The sequence below is a fragment of the Rhizophagus irregularis genome, chromosome 17 (genome assembly GCF_026210795.1).
Source record: "Rhizophagus irregularis chromosome 17, complete sequence".
NCBI lineage: Eukaryota > Fungi > Glomeromycota > Glomeromycetes > Glomerales > Glomeraceae > Rhizophagus > Rhizophagus irregularis.
The window spans coordinates 953,249-970,578 of record NC_089445.1 but is presented as its reverse complement, the minus strand read 5'-3'; the positions used below and the strand labels follow the sequence as shown (position 1 = coordinate 970,578).

Here is a 17,330-nt window from a genome sequence, read left to right as displayed (position 1 = left end):
TTTCTTGAATACCATTGGTTCATTTCCTATCGGATGACATAATTCACAATTTAAACATTCATCTAATTCTCCCGTTCTTAACTCATGTTCTTCTTTATGTGTCCTATATTCACTTTCCCATTGATGGTACCATTCCATCGTATACTCCAATTAAATTATTATAAATATTCATCCAGAATTCAAATTGAAATTCCACTCTCTTATATATCATTTTTATCGCTTCTATTTTGACCTTCTAACCATCCTTTACTATATTGTCCTTTCCTATTACCTATATTGAATGTATAATCTTTCTTTCATTATGAATATTCATTTAACAACTTATTTTTTTTTCTAAATCTTTTACTTATTCATAATATTCTTATATTAATCTTTCAATCTTTAAATCCTCTTTTTTGATTTTCACAAGTTTCTTCTGCTATTCTTATCTTTCATAATTTCATGTATATATTTTACTGCGCCATTAATTCAAAAATTATTCTAAGTCCACAATCTCCTCAGACTGCGGAGGTTTTTATTGCGCATTCTAAAAATTCCAAAAATTTTCTAAGTTTTTACTGCGCCTCAAAATTTTCTTTTATCATCAAAATTTGTAATTTTCGCATTTCACGAACTTCAAAATTCTCATAACTTCTAAAGTTTGTGAATTTTTTAGTTCTTTTTCATTATATATGTAATCTTTACATCTATATATTCAATATTACGCAAAATATCTTCTTTGTTTAATCTTGTACTAATTCTTATTATCACCATTATGTCGACACACAACATATTATACTTTATGCGACACACGCATTTACACTTATGCGACACGCGCATTTACACTTATGCGACACACGCATTTACACTTATGCGACACACGCATTTATACTTATTTAACGGTGTTTCTTCTTATTTATTATCTTTTACAATTTAATAACCTATACTCGGCTTGCCTTTACCTTCACAATGAAGTATAGTAGTTTCGAGGTTTGCTATTCACATTTTATCATTTGACCAGCAAATATTCCTAAATTTCGCATTATTCCATAATATTCATCTTCTTTTCGTGAGTTCAGTTGCGCATTTTCCTAAACGCTTTCAGTTTTATCTGAAGTAGTTATACCCACGATGGTTTCTCTTTTTGCCTTGTGAATTCAATTACGCATTCTCGAAATGCTTTCAGTAGGGAGATGTTCCACTCGCGTCTGAGTCCAATTATTTCAATTCCCATCTGAAGAAGTTATATTCACAGCCGGTGTTTTTGTAATAGGTTCCCACGTAACCCTTGTGTTTTAAATAGGTTCCCACGCAACCCTTGTGTTTTGGTAACAGGTTCCCACGTAACCCTTGAGTTTATAGCTTACCCGTCAACTTTTCGTTACAACATTGTATCCCCAGGAACTTCTGGCATCTGCAAAATACAATGGTGCCCTCCCAGAATACCACATCTTACGAGAGCTTCCTTGATTTCTCGGTTTTACAATTATTAGCGCGAAAACTTCAAAGACGACAACTTTTGTGACTTACTACAATACTTTCCGGATTTTCCTGTAATAAATCTATTATTTTGAAACGAGTTCATTATTTTCCATCATATCACCGCATCCTTCTTTTTATAATTCCTAAGGTAGGTGTATAATATCGCTATTTCGCCCGTTCCCATTTTAAGTTTTCAGGTACTTACAACCTTTTTCCTCAATATTATATTTTAATTCTAATACCTCTTTTCTGAGTTCAGATTCTTCGGAATACCACGTCGGTACCATGATCGGAACGATCCTTCCCTTCGCGAGTGATCAATTCACTTAGTTGTTGACCGTTTCCTTCTTAATACCGCATAGGTACTTGACTATATGAAGATAGCCAAAATGTCGACGCAAAGTCGACATTTCCTTTCTCGGAGCATGCACCAAATTGTCACCCCCGTCTGCCACCCGGCGGTAAACAAGCTTCCCTGCTTTAACGTATATGCGTTCTCCACGAAACATTAACATTCTTGCTTGGTTTAGTTTTATTACTACTTAACTTTCAAATTGCGATAGCTCTCGCCACGATATTTCATCCATTATCTTCTTCCAAAATACGATAGTTCTCTTTACAAAAGTTTATATTTTATTCATTTCATAATTCTTGTTATGACATTAAATTCACCATGAATTTGTCCAATTAAAATTAATTAAGCGAACATTACAGTAAAGTTTAGGGCGAACCTATTACCTTTAAAATAACATTATGCTTTACTAACAATTAATTAAACAAAATTACTTTTTCATCATAAGAAAATAGTAACAAAAACAATCGAAACAATTAATTTTCATATAAAGGGTATTTTATTTATTCTTCATAAAATTCACAATTAACTAATTTACTTAAAGTTTTACATCGTATCTGACGACTGTGGAATTCACTTCCCATTCCGCTCCTATTTAAACCAACTTTCTTATTCTTTCTTTTCCTACTTCTTATTTCTTTCTAATATTTTATATGTTATCTTTTATGCGCTATCTTATATGCTATTTTATATGTTATCTTTTCTAATATGTTATACTATTTTAATATGCTATCTTTTCTTTAAAATAATCTTTCGCATATTATGTCGTAAAGATATAATCCATCTTTTGTGGCTGTGCTATCTTTTCTTTAAAATAAAATAATCTTTCAAATATTATATCGTAAAGATCCATCTTTTGTGGCTGTGCTATCTTTTCTTTAAAATAAAATAATCTTTCAAATATTGTATCGCAAAGATCCATCTTTTGTGGCTGTGCTATCTTTTCTACTGCGTCTCGTCAGCTATTCTTCTACTGCGGCTGCAGTTCATCAATATTTTACATGTTCCTATCTTTTTTTGTTCCTTTAATTCGCTATCCTTCCTTTTTATATGATTTACCATTTGTGGCTTATGATTACTCCTCCTAATTGTTCCTATTGTTGAACTTGATAAACTGGTTGCTAAGCCACATCGATCAACTCCCCACTTGATCTATTGGTTCTTCGTTAATCATTTAATAAACATTACATCATGTAGATCATTCCTTCTCCTAAAAGTTTATCCTTTCCGGTTAATTTTATCCCATCATGTGACTTTCTATCGTTTGATCTTTTATTCCATATTATTCCTCCATATTATGCGATTACTCCAGTATCTATGGCTACAACGCGACTGTTGTTGTGAACTCTGCGACTGTTCTCGTCGCTTTTTCCACTTTTTTTCAGTTGTGTTTGTGATCTTCGTGACTTATGGAGGGCGCTCAACCAGTTCGTCAATTGTGCTACTGAAGGTTTATAATTCAGAAACATCGCCCTTCGAAGTTCAGGAATTAATCTACTGCGAATTTCAACATTTTTTGGACTATTAAACATTTCGTTATCATTCAAATTGTCATTAGGTTTAATAGTTTTGAGGATCATTTTCATTTCAATCTTTAAATCAGAACAATTAGTATAAAAGTATAAAGACTGTACAATTCTGCCTAAAATTACAAAATTACAAACTCTCGCCTCCTTTTCACGTTGTTCTTCTTGTTCTTCTTTTGGTTGATTTTCAGCGTAGTGTACCGTCTTCTTTCCTTTTTTTGACCCATCTGATTTGAACTGTTTTGCTAACTGTTCTTCTGGAACATCAATAACATCAAGGCTTTCAGATGATGATCGTATCTGGTATTGTTCGAGTTTCGTTTTTAATTCGTTAACCTCTTCTTTTAAGTCGTCATTTTCAGAACTGAATTCTGCGTTAACACCAGCAAAAAATTTGTTATCTTCTCGTAAGCGAGCTATTTCAGTGGCAATGACAGCTGTATGTATGTTTGGTTAATTCATTATTTTGTCATTCTAACTGTAAACACTTCGCACGCAAATCAGATACTTCTTGAGATAACCTCTGATTCTCTGTATAAAAATGTAAAATCAACAAAAAAAAATACTAAATCTAACTGATGATATATACACGATACAAACCTGTTGATGCATCATCATCATCACGGGTAGATTCATTAGTTTGATATCTGACCGGAAGCTGAAGATTTTTATATCTCTCTTTTACACTTTGGACTTGTTCATGACTTGGTGCAGCAGATGGTGGTTGAGTATTGGACGAATCCGGAAGCCGAAGATCTTTATATCTCTCTTTTACACTTTGAGCTCGTTCATGACTTGGCGTAGCAAATGGTTGTTGAGTATTAGACGAATTTTTATTGATGTTAGTAGTTTGAGCTCGCTCATGAATTAGAGTGGCAGTCCCTTTAACAGCTTGTTGGATATTGGACGAACTTTTATTAATATTAGTAGTTTGAGCTCGCTCATGAATTGGTGTGGCAATCTCTTCAACAGCTTATTGGATATTAAACGAACTTTTATTGATATTAGTAATTGTTTTATTTCGATTATCACTAACCAAACCTTTTTCAGTATTTTTATTTTTTCTATTTTGGATCATTATTTTTTTTGGTTGCGAATTTTGGCTCATTATTTTTTTATTTTTTTTTTGGTTGCGAAGAGTATTAGACGTTAAAACTTTAAAAAGAAAAGGTTGGTGAGAAAAAATGAAGTTTTATTTAAAAAATTAAACTTTAAGAAACTTTCGCCATCATACCGATCGAATAGTCTATTTTATTATTAATATTATTAATCGAATGATTTGAACGCAAATCGACATCATGTAATATTTATAATTTAAGTGATAGTTGATGATTTTAATAAATTTAATATAATTTAAGTATTATATCGACAATTAAATTCTAAAAAGATTAAATTCTAAAAAGAAAAAGGTTGATGAGAAAAAATGAAGTTGTTTAAAAAATTAAACTTTAAGAAACTTTCGCCATCATACTGATCGATCGAATAGTCTATTTTATTATCAATATTATTAAACGAATAATTTATATTTATAATTTAAGTGTAGATTGATGATTTTAATAAATTTAGTATTACATCGATGCAGTTGATGATTTTAATAAAATTTATTCTAATTTAAGTATTTTAAACGAATTATATTGATATTATTGATATATTATTAACAATTAACTTTATTTCGAAAAATGTTCACAAAAATGACGAGAAAAAGATCATTATCAAGTATACTCAATGAAGAATCAGCTTCTAGACCTCATGCCATACCTTCATCACGTATACAAAAAACCAGATCAGTGTCAAATATAATTGATGAAGAATCTTCAAATCAATCTTATCCTACATCATCACGTATTGGAAGGTTAGTTGCATGTAATTGTTCTAAATGTAATGGACGATTAGTAGATCCTCATACGAAAACTATCCATGAAATTAACTAAGATTCAGAGGATGATGATTCAGAAAGAACAGAAGTACATCTACCTGATGAAGCTGAATTGCCTAGTGACGAACTATATGAAAGTGCCTCAATATCAGATGAACCACGAATGAGAGAATCGGAAGCTGAATTGCCTAGTAGACAACGATCAAGAAAATATGTTTGACCGGTTATAATTGCTGAATTAGGAGATATAGTAGATGATAAATCTTCTGAATCTTCTGAATATACTATGGAGGAAAATGCAAATATCGATGATAGAAATGAATCATCCGATAATGAACCATCCAATGATGACGAATACCACAAAATTTTTGAAGATTATTCATGTCTACCTTTCGAACCATTTCAAGATTCTGATACTGAACAATCAATAAATAATCGGTTCTTATGGATATTATTATGAATCATGAGCTTCTGAACCAGGTTTAACTTACCAGAAACAGCTAAAGAATCATTGATAAAATTCTTGAAGCTTGTTCTAACAGAAATCGGTAGTCCTGATTTTGATACATTTCCTGACACTTTATATCTAATAAGAAAAGCCCTTAATCTTGAAAACCGGTTTCATAGTTTTGTAGCGTGTTCCAAATGCCACAAATTATACAACAAACAGGGAATAAAAAGTTTTCTCCAAAATGAGCAACCTGCCATCATGAAGTGTTACCATATCGAATTTCCTAATTCAACAATTCGAAGATTAAGGTTGTGCCAAACATCTTTGGCACAGAAAACAACATTGTTAAATAACCAAATTTCAATCAAACCTGAATTATTATTTCTGTTTGTGAGTATTAAGCAGCAATTGAAAGCAATGTATCGTCAATCTAACTTTGAAAATTCTCTAAGGCATTGGATAAATCGTCCAACTTTTGATAATATCCTAACTGATATATATGATGGTGAAGTTTGGAAAACTTTTAAAGAAATGACAGATAAAAGTTTGAATAATTTTTTCTGATCTGATGTTGCTGATTCGCACCTCAGATTGATTTTGAATTTGGATTGGTTTCAACCCTTCGACGGCACAATCCACAACACCGGAGTAATATACGCTGCAATCGGTAACCTTCTGAGGGATGTCAGATTCAAGCGCAATAATATCTTGATTCTTGGCTTATTATCCAGCCCAGATGAAATAAGTTTACATAAGATTAATCACTATCTGGTGCCAATCATTGATGAGTTGAAGTCACTTTGGGAAGGAGTGACATTAAATCAAACGTATGAATGTCAAGAAGGGAAAAGAATTCGCGCAGCTCTGATTCTTATTTCATGTGACATACCGGCTGCAAGAAAAATTTGCGGGCATATTTTCGCTTTGGTGTCGTGTCATAGATGTAAAAAGAAGGCGAATTATGAAATTCAGTAGCATAATTTCACTGGGATAAATGAAATGGACGAATGGTTTACTTGCCGTGATTTGGCTTAACATCGTCAAGATGCTATAGGATGGAGACGCTGTAATTCAGACGCAGCAAGAAAGCAATTTGTAAAGCAAACTGGAGTTAGATGGTCCGAATTATTGCGTCTACCATATTTCGATCCAATTCGGTTCATTACAATTGACCCGATACACTGCTTGTTTCTGGGCATCGCAAAATGGATTGTAAGAAGACTTTAGATCGAAAATGGCGTATTAATAACACATATTTTGAAAACAGTTCAAAAAAAAATGGATGAATTTAAAGTTCCAGCTGACTTGGGTTGAATCCTGGAAAAAGTCGATTGTGGAGATGGGTTTTCAAATTTTACTGCGGATCAATGGCGAATATTTTTTACAATATATGCAACGGTTTCTCTTTGGGAACATCTTTCTGAGAATGACCAAAAGATTCTCGTGAATTTTGTGAGAATTTGTTCAATTTCAGTAAGTCAAATTGTAGAAGTCGATTTCATGAGAGAGGCGCATCAGAGGTAAGGATAGTCATCGGTCCTACCAGTCCTACTCGGTCCTGGACCGGTCAGTCCCAGGACTTGTAGGACCAGACCGCGGTCTTGCATTTTTTTGTGACGCAGTAGGACCGGTCCTGAGGACCAACCAGTCCTCATACCGGTCTTCATATAATAAATGATTTTTATATTGAATAAACCTATTAATCTGACAAAGGTCTTCATAAAATAATATAAAGACCAGCCATTTCCAAACCAATAAATAATGACAATCACTCTTCCCACTTGTAGAGTTGCTTGTCAAAATGCTGAAACTCCGAAACTCCAAAAAAAGCGTTTAAGCGGAATATCTCGTCATCCAGTGATCATAAAAGGATGAAACCACCACCATTCGAATCGTCTCAGCGAGACGCGTCGAATGGTGACTAAATCATGTTTCTAGGATCGATAGATAGTCAGTAATTATTGAATTTATTATCAAATAGTTTTGCCGACGTAATTTTTTTTTATCGATTCTAAAATCATGATTTTAATACCATTCGACGCGCCGCAGCGAGACGATTCGAATGGTGGTAAAATCATCCTTTTATAATCACTGGATAGCGAGATATTGCGTTTTGAAGTATTTTTTCTCAAAGCTTTAAATTTTGCATGACGTTGTGATGATATCCAGGTGATTTGTAAAAAAAAAAATTTATATTAAAAATCATCCCAATTAGTGTTCATTTATAAAACAAGGCTATTCCTAATAAAGTTAGGGAAGAAAATCTTTTTTTATTTGCAAAAAAAAGAAAAAAGACTGATCAGTCTTAAAAAGACTGCGGTCCTTAAAAAGACCGACGGTCTTATTCTATGTGATACAGGACCAAAAGACCGCGGTTCTACACTAAGACGGACCGGTCCGTCTTTTTATGGTGTAGGACCGTAAGACCGCGGTCTTCTAGGACCAATGACCATCTTTAATCAGAGGCTAATTAACCTAGTGAAGTTGATAGAAGAAAATTACGGTTGTGATAAAATCACACCGAATTTACATTTATCACTTCACTTATGTGAATGCTCACTCGACTATGGACCTTTATATACATTCTGGTGTTTTTCCTTTGAGCGCATGAATGGCATGTTAGGTATAATATTTTAAATATTCTTGTTACTTTCTAAAATAATGCATTTTTATCAACTTTTGTTTAAAATAAATTTAGGCTCTTTTCCGAATAGCAGAAGGAAAATTGAACCAGAAATTATGCGCCGCCTGATGTTTGATAATCAAATCAGTAATATCATTAATTCTGGCGTGGAATCAAAGGGCCTAGATTTGATTAGTAATAAACCATCTGTTGGCTCTCTATCAGAAGCTGACCAATTTTCTGCTGATGAAATAAAGCAATTTTGGTTGACTTCAAGAAACATTCATGAATCGACCACCACAGAAAAAGAAGCATTTCCGGGCGAAATGCTCAGACCAGTATTTAACGATATTGTAATGTCAAGTGATATGCTTGACTTAATAGTTGAATACTATATGGCGAGCTACGAAATGATGGAATTTCGGAAACCATTTGGAGAGGGTGCAGAAGATTCGATAATAGTTCAAGTTAAAATGAATCAATTTGGAAGGTGCCGAATTGGTTCTGAAATATTCAGCTCTTTGATATCATCACGTCATGTAAAAAGCTCATTTATCTTGGCAAAATTTATGACAGAAAGTGGTGATATCGATTGCTATCCTGGACAAGTCCAATACTTTTTTACACATGCCGTTAATTTGTCGGATGAGTTATCTGAACATAATCTAGCATTTATTCACTGGTATAAACCTGCAGAATCATCAAATATTCGGTATCATTTCAGAGTTAGAGATGACGAAATATGCAATGTTGAATTATAGGGTACCAAGTTTTATCCAGAATCCTGCGACTGTATTATTCCAGTTCATCATATTCATGGCCGATTTATACTAACAAAATACCGAATTTCAGGCAGGAGAAGTTCAAACGTCTATTTAGCGGTAAATCCAGTCAATAGAAAATTTCATATTCGCTGAAATTAGTATTTTTTTCAAACTTTATTTTGATGAAATGACATATAATTTCAAATAATACAAATATCAGAATTTATTTAATTTTAAAATAATACAAATTTCAAATAATACAAATATCAAAATTTATTAAATGTTAAAACAATACAATACAAATATCGGAATTATTAAATGTCAAATTTACATATAATATAATTATCGGAATGTCAAAATATTATAATGCGCAAACATCAGAATTTGAAACAAATATCAGAATTTTGCATCACAAATCGGCTATGCCGAATGTCATCTGATATGCAGCTGATTATCGATCATATCCAAAATCGGAATTTTGCACCGCAAATCAGCTATGCCGAATGTCAGCCGATTATCGATCATATCCGAAATTTATCTGAAATTTGGCCGATTTGCCTTACTTTCGATTTGCCTTATTTCGACTAGTGATTAGAAGTAGCAAACTAGTATAGTGATCAAATTATATTACATATTGGTTAATACAAGAAATACTATGTGCATATCGTCAAATTGTGCAGGATTACATGGTACAGTATATTATCCAGAAAGCAAATAATATATAACAACTTATTATTTTATCTTATTCTAAAATGAACTGAAAAAAAAAACCAGATGTTTCAAAATGCTGAGATTTTGAGATGCAGTATAAAATTGATATATTACATATATTTACATTAATTAGCTGAAATAGTTAATAGCAATCATTCGTTTAAAATATTACGCAGAGAAAAAAATATAAGCTATATTATAAAAAAGAATCCAGTTTCATATCAATGGTGGTAATTTTGAAGGTAAACCGCTAGGACAGTGAGATTTGGAAAATAAAGGTGAAGTTTTTTTTTTCCACTTTCTTTGCCTTTACCAATGTGTCATTTACTTGAATTATATGGACATGATAATCTTTAGTTATGAATTTATTTATAGCTTTAACTGTAGATAAAACATAAATCTGTAATAACAATAGCAAGTATATCTACCAATTCGTGGAATTAGCTAAAATTAAGATTTTCATAAAGATTTGCAAAAATTATGTTTCACAAACTTAAATTATATGTGTTACATAATCAGATGATCTAAATCTATTAAAAAATAAAAAAAAAATTTTTTAACGTTTATTCAAAAATAACAATGGCAACTACTTTCTTTTTCAATTACTTTTCAATTACTTTTCAATTAGATTTTTGTTAGGTGACTTAAAAAAGTTTATAGGCATATATAGCAGGTTTTTTTTAATCAGTAAGTAAGAAAACAAATATTAATAATTTATATTAATAAGAAAAATCTTTTTTCATTTATTTTTAACCTTAGTTCCTTTTTTTTTTTAGTAAAAATATATACAAAATAAAAATGTGAGTTATGATTTAGAGTTTTTGAGATGTTTTTTTTTGTTTTTTACTATACTGATTTTGTTCTACTTATTAATTACTTTTTAAAATTGATTTTATTAATTTATTCAATTTAAAACAGAAATAGCAAATAAAACCTTGTTATAGTGCAATACTTCTATAACCAATCCAATTTTATAGTCATAATATGACATTTTTAAAAAAATGTCACATTATTAAAAAATAATATTTTAAAATTCTAACTAATAATTTTAATAGAGCATGTCAATAGCTTTTAAACTTATCGGGTTAGATTAAAAATAATAAATATTGACAGTGCTACATAAGTTTGAAGATCAGGTAATTTACTATGATGGGAAAAATTTGAGAATAAGTGATTTTTGTGTAATATAAAAAAAAAACATCATTTAGTAGTACTTATACAAATAAATCATTCTAGCTTATAAACTTACCCACATTTTATTAGAAAAATTTGAAAAAAAATTAAAAAAAATTTTTGTAGTTTTTATTTATTACAAACTACATTATGCCTATGTCTTCTAAAAAATTAGCTGCTAAAAAAAGATTAAAGCATCAACTCGTAATATAAGCTCTGGTCAGTTTGTAATGCAATATTCAAATAGTGAAGATGAGTACAAATATGAATCTGATAATGATTATTCAACAGATAGTTCAGATGAAAATTATTGTACTCAAAGAATATTAAAATTAGGACTTAGGAGAAATATCTTTTGTTTGAACAAATAAAGGTTTTATAACTCTTTCTTTATTAATATAATGAATTTAATTTTTTTTCATTTAATACAAATTTTTAACAATTTTTATTAAATTCCAGAAACTAATAAAAAAAAAGCACCATATACTGGAAATTCTACTACATCATATTATAGAAAGTATGGTCCATCAGGAACATATACTAAAGCAGCTAAAGATTCCCTACTAATTACTCAGTATTTTACAACTCAGCTTTTACAAGCAGAATCTGAAATTATAGAAGAAAAAGAATTAGATAAAGAATTACCAGATAGAGAATCACCAGATAAAGAATCAGATGATGAATTAGATAATAAACCAAATGAAGAATCAGATGAAGATTCTGAAGAATTTGAAAATGAAATGGATATTGATAATGATTTTTCTAATAAAATGGAAGCTCTTGAAATAATTCTTTATCAAAATAAGAAAAAAATTTCAGTATATGATTATTTAAGATATCGTTCAATTTATGAGTTTTTTATTAATTGGAAAGAAAAAGGTATGACTCGTAAAAATGCAGCTTTTAATGCAGCAAAAAAGGTTTATGATAAAGGATTATATCGTGCAAGAATAATTAATAAATGGGCAAAAAGCTGAATTGAAAATAATATATTATTACCAGTATCATTGCAAGGTTGTCATTAAAAAATAAAATTATTTATTGATGATGAAGATGTTATTGAAAAAAGTTTGGAATTTATTCGTGAAAGTGAAGGGAAAATTACACCAAAATTATATAGAACTTTTGTTAATAATACTCTTTTTTCACAAATGAAAATAACTGCATCAATTTCTGAAAAAACATCAAGAGTATGGTTACGAAAGCTTGGATTTATTCCACAATCTCGAAAAAAAGGAATTTATTTTGATGGGCATGAGCATCCAGATGTATTAGAATATAGAACCAATTTTTTAAAAAAAATGGAAGAATTTGAACAGTTAATGCTAACATTGAAGGAAATAATATGGAACAGAAAGATCCAATCTTACCTAATGGAAAAAAACTTCATATTTTTGTAACTCATGATGAATGCCTTTTTTACGCTAATGATGATTGTCCAATAATTTGGGCTCCTCTTGGTGAACCTCCTCTTCGTAAAAAAGGACAGGGAAAATCAATAATGGTTAGTGATTTTCTTTTAGAAACAATTGGTTGTCTTAAATTAACAGATGAGCAAGCTCAAGTATATCCCAATATTTCACAAGAAGCTCGAAAATTTTTACGGTCAGGAAAAAATGAAGAAGAATGGTGGTGGACAGCAAAACATTTACTTGAACAAGTAAAAAATAATGCAATTCCAATTTTTGAAATAATGCATTCTAATGCAATTGCTATTTTTGCTTTTAATAATAGCACTAATCATGGAGCAATGGCAGATAATGCTTTATGTTAACAGATGATGATAGTAATTCAGAAGATGAAGATGACGATAGTGATTCAGAAGATGAAAATGAGTCCGATGACGATAGTGATTCAAAAGATGAAGATGAGTCCGATGATTCATTTCGACCAGCTAAACGGCAAATGAGAAATAAATTATTTGATGAAGAAAGGGCATGCACAACGTATGAATTTTAATCCAGGTAGACAACAGCCAGTAATGAAAGATACTATATTTGGACCAGATAATAAATTACAATCAATGGTATTTCCTTCCAATCACCCAAAATATCCAAATCAACCTAAAGGTATCAAACAAATATTAATTGAAAGAGGATTATGGCATAATGGTTTACGTCTTGAATGTGAATTATGTAAAGGAAAAAATAAACAAATAGATCTAACAAGAATTAACTGTTGTGCATGTAAAATTATGTCTTTACAACCAGATTTTCTTGCATAAAAATCAGAATTGGAAACAGTAATTGAAGAAGCTGGGTATAAATGTATTTTTTACCCAAAATTTCATTGTGAATTGAATTTTATTGAAATGTATTGGGGAGCAGCAAAAAGATATACATGTGAACACTATGATTATACATGGAATGGCTTGCAAAAAACTGTTCCAGAAGTATTAAATTCTATTCCATTAGTTGAAATAAGACGGTTTGCATGAAAATCATGAAGATATATGAATATTTATAGAAAAGGAATTACAGGAAAACTTGCTGTATTTGCAGAAAAAAAATATAAATCCCATAGAAGAGTTCCTGATGATATACTTAATCAAATTACTTTAAATGATAATAATGAATAATAAATTATATATAAAAAATTATGCATAATTCTAATTAATATTAAGTACAGTCAACTCTCTTTATAGTCACACATTTGGGACAGTCTATATTTGGTGATTATAAAGAGATGTGACTATATAAAAAATTTCTTATATTTGTATATCATAATTCCGGCCAAAAATTAACATAATTTTAGCCAGAATTATACTTAAAACTTTATTGTATCGTAACTTCGCCAATATTAATCGTAGAGAGATGATCTTACCGCCATTCGATTCGTCTTGATGAGACGGTTCTAATGGTATAAAATACGTCGAAATTCAATCACTAGATTAATTTCCGAAATTAAAAAAATATTAATGGTTTTTGTGTAATAACTCTGCCAATATTGATCCTAGAAAGACGATCTTACTACCATTCGATTCGTCTTGATGAGACGAATCTAATGGTATAAGATACACCGAAATCCAATCACTAGATCAATTTCCGAAATTAAAAAATATTAAATGGTTTTTAAGTAATAACTCCGTCAATATTGATCACAGAGATATGAGCTTACCACCATTCGATTCGTCTCGATGAGGCGATTCCAACGAGCTATAAATCGTCTTTTTACAATCACTAGATACCGAGAAATCTAGCAAAATGTTAAATGGCGCAGTAAACGTAAATCAAGAAATATTATAATGCCGATGTTTAACATTTTGTTGAATAACTCGTCAGCCAGTGATCGGAAAAGGATAAAACTACCACCATTCGATTCGCCTCAGTGAGACGATTCTAACAAGCTATGATACATCTTTGTACGATTATTAGATGCCAAGTTATTTAATATATTCTTTATATAACTGTGATTATAAACGGTTCTTTTTAATATAAGATTTTTGAGGATAGGTGTGATAGTGACTATAGATAGATTGTGACTATATAGGATAGATTTTAATAATAAAGTGTTTTGAACATTCAACTGGTGTGACTATATAGTAGAATGTGACTATAACGGGAGTGACTATAGAGGGAGTTGACTGTATTGCATTAGCCAATCAAATTTATTTTAAGTCATGTGATTTTGTATTATATCAGCAAAAAAATTGAGAAAATTTTTTTATTTGCTTAATGTTACTCTTTTAGTAATAAAATAAAATAAATAAATTTATTTGCTTAATGTATTTATCTTTTTAAAAGCTATCTAATTTTAAAATCTTATAAAATTCTAACCATTAGATCACAAGATATAAGGGGTATACTTCAGCGCGAATTAATTACAGTTTCGGCATTACGTCTGTAAAAATCTGCCATAATTAATTTCGTCATAGATTTTTATTTTGACGTAATTTGTATTATATTATGACAGACGTATTATATTATAATAGACGTATTATATTATGACAGACATATTGCATTATAATAAATATAATATAAATAAATGTAAATCATTATAGTGATACGTAGTGCAAATCACATTTGTAAAATTTTTAAGGGATGTAGTTTTAAATAACGCGAAAATTTTTACTTTTTTTGTTTTAAACTTAGAAGTAAAATGAGTGATATAGCAAGTGAAACACATGTACAAAGAAACAAAATAGCTGCTAAGCCTGGTCGAAAACCAAAAGAAGTTTGGAAATTTTTTACACCTATTGGACAAAAAAAAGATGGTCACCAAAGTTGTAAATGTAATTACTGTCCATGGAGTCAAACACATGGTGAACCAAGTAGTATGGAAGCACATTTAGCACTTAGCTGTCATAAAGCACCTATTGATATCAAAGAAAAATTTTTACTTATAATAAAATCGCGTGGTAAAAATCAAATCATTAATCTAGAAGAAGAAAAATCTATATTACCAATAAAAAGAAAAAGATCATATCAATAGTCAATTACAAAATATGGTCAGTCATCAAAATCAATTGAACTGAGTCAACAGCAAATTTGTGATCGTGCAGTGGCTAAGTTTTTTATTTGCTGTGGTGTTTCATTTCGTCTTGTGGAACATCCTTTTTTTATTGATATGGTTAAAAGTTTGTGTTTAGGATATAATCCACCATCTGCACGTACATTATCAGATAATTTTATATATACAGAATTAGCAGATATTGTAGTTGATTAGCATTTATTAGTAAAAAGAACAAGGAATTTAACCTTAGGTAGGTATTAATTAATAATTCATTACGCTATAAATTATAATAAAATATTAATTATAATTATTTACATATAATGTTAATTAGGATTTGATGGCTGGACAAGTCCGTTAGGACAATCTTTATACGCATTCATAATTATTACTCCTGATCGAAAAGAAATTATCCATAGTATAAAAAATTTTTCTGCAAATTCACATATAGCAAATTTTCTTGCAGATGAAATAAACGAAGTAATTACAAGTGTTGGAGTAGAAAATTTTGCTGCCATTGTTTCAGATCATGCATTTGCATGTGCAGCTGCTAAAAAAATAATTGCTGAACGGTATAAGCATATATTACCAATTAGATGTATTGCTCATCATGTAAATTTAATTTCAACAGATATTTGTAAAACAACATTCGCAAAAGATATAATTTCAAAATGTCAAAAAATTGTTAAATATTTTAAACAATTTCATCAAGCTGGAGAAGAACTTCGTGAAAAAATTACAAATGAAATAAGTGGAGGCAGATTAAAAAATTATGTTGTAACCCGATGGACTACAGCATGGGATTGTACTAATTCCATATTACGACTTGAACAAACACTTAAAAATGTAAGAAAATGTCTGTTTTTTTGCCTTAATTATTTATATAATACATTATATGATATTTACTTCCTTTATAATTCAGATATTGGACGAAACACCAGAAAAGTTAAGTGCCGAAGTCACAAAACTTATTCAAAGCCGATCATTTTTTATTGATGTGGAAGCCGTAAACACACTATTAGGACCAGTAAAATCTGTTGTTAAATCACTAGCATTTAAAACAACATTACTTTCAGACTGTTTTGTCGAATTAATTAAACTTTCACAAAAAATCAAATTATTACCACCCGTTTCAGATTATGATTTTAAACATAAATGCATTGAACTTTTTAATAAACATTGGCAAGAATTTGACATTAATCTTTATCTTTTAGCATACTTACTCCATCCAAATTATAGAGGTAAATATTTATTATTATTTTTTTTTTTAATTAGTAAATAACAATTTTTTTTATTTTATAATAATTTAGGAAAAGGTTTACTTCCAACTGTTTTTCGTAACATTTATCTTTTGGCCATAAAAATTTGGGTTAATATGGGTGGTGGTGAAACTTCTTCTGCTAAATTAATTTCTCAAATTCGATCTTTTTATTTGAGAGATATTGAATTTGATTATCCGTTTAGCAATAATGAAGATGTTATTACCTGGTGGCGAATGTGCAATCCTGTCCCTGATGAAGAAAATCATATACAAAAACTAGCACTGAAAATTTTATTTATTACGCCTCATAACGCAAGATGCGAAAGAGTCTTTTCTATACTGGGATGGTTTACCAATAAAAGGCGAACTAAGTAAGTTTTAAATATCATTTTATTTATTGATATTCAATTTTTTTTTAAATATTTTATATACACAGATTAAAAGTTGAAAAATTGGAAGCTATGGCTAAGCTTCATATACATTATATTATGAATGCATAAAAAGAATTAAAATATGCTTATACGGGATTATCTGAAGATTCTTTTCAGTCATCTGTACGAGAAGCTTTATCTAATGCTAAAGCAAGTGATGATTTAAATGAGGATAATGATGATGATTTTTTTGATAGTGATGACGACAATGACGAGAATAATGATAATAGTAATTCCTTAGATACTAGAAGT

The 17,330-nt window shown here is 30.1% G+C and overlaps 4 protein-coding genes across 4 annotated transcripts; 3 read left to right on the top strand and 1 right to left on the bottom strand.

Moving 5' to 3' along the window:
* Positions 1 to 3,108: 3,108 nt before the first annotated feature.
* On the bottom strand, positions 3,109 to 4,417 carry OCT59_008943 (uncharacterized protein; the record flags this gene model as incomplete). Its single annotated transcript, XM_066133213.1, has 4 exons — positions 3,109 to 3,405; positions 3,478 to 3,776; positions 3,940 to 4,311; positions 4,381 to 4,417. The coding sequence occupies 4 exons, from the start codon at positions 4,415 to 4,417 to the stop codon at positions 3,109 to 3,111; spliced, it is 1,005 nt and encodes a 334-aa protein (XP_065999677.1).
* Positions 4,418 to 11,167: 6,750 nt separating this feature from the next.
* Positions 11,168 to 12,711, top strand: OCT59_008942 (uncharacterized protein; the record flags this gene model as incomplete). The annotated part of the gene is made up of 3 exons (XM_066133212.1): positions 11,168 to 11,249; positions 11,991 to 12,205; positions 12,292 to 12,711. The coding sequence occupies 3 exons, from the start codon at positions 11,168 to 11,170 to the stop codon at positions 12,709 to 12,711; spliced, it is 717 nt and encodes a 238-aa protein (XP_065999676.1).
* A 150-nt stretch (positions 12,712 to 12,861) lies between these two features.
* OCT59_008941 (uncharacterized protein) lies at positions 12,862 to 13,161 on the top strand (the record flags this gene model as incomplete). The annotated part of the gene is made up of 1 exon (XM_066133211.1): positions 12,862 to 13,161. The coding sequence occupies one exon, from the start codon at positions 12,862 to 12,864 to the stop codon at positions 13,159 to 13,161; it is 300 nt and encodes a 99-aa protein (XP_065999675.1).
* A 1,874-nt stretch (positions 13,162 to 15,035) lies between these two features.
* OCT59_008940 (uncharacterized protein) lies at positions 15,036 to 15,368 on the top strand (the record flags this gene model as incomplete). The annotated part of the gene is made up of 1 exon (XM_066133209.1): positions 15,036 to 15,368. The coding sequence occupies one exon, from the start codon at positions 15,036 to 15,038 to the stop codon at positions 15,366 to 15,368; it is 333 nt and encodes a 110-aa protein (XP_065999674.1).
* Positions 15,369 to 17,330: the final 1,962 nt, after the last annotated feature.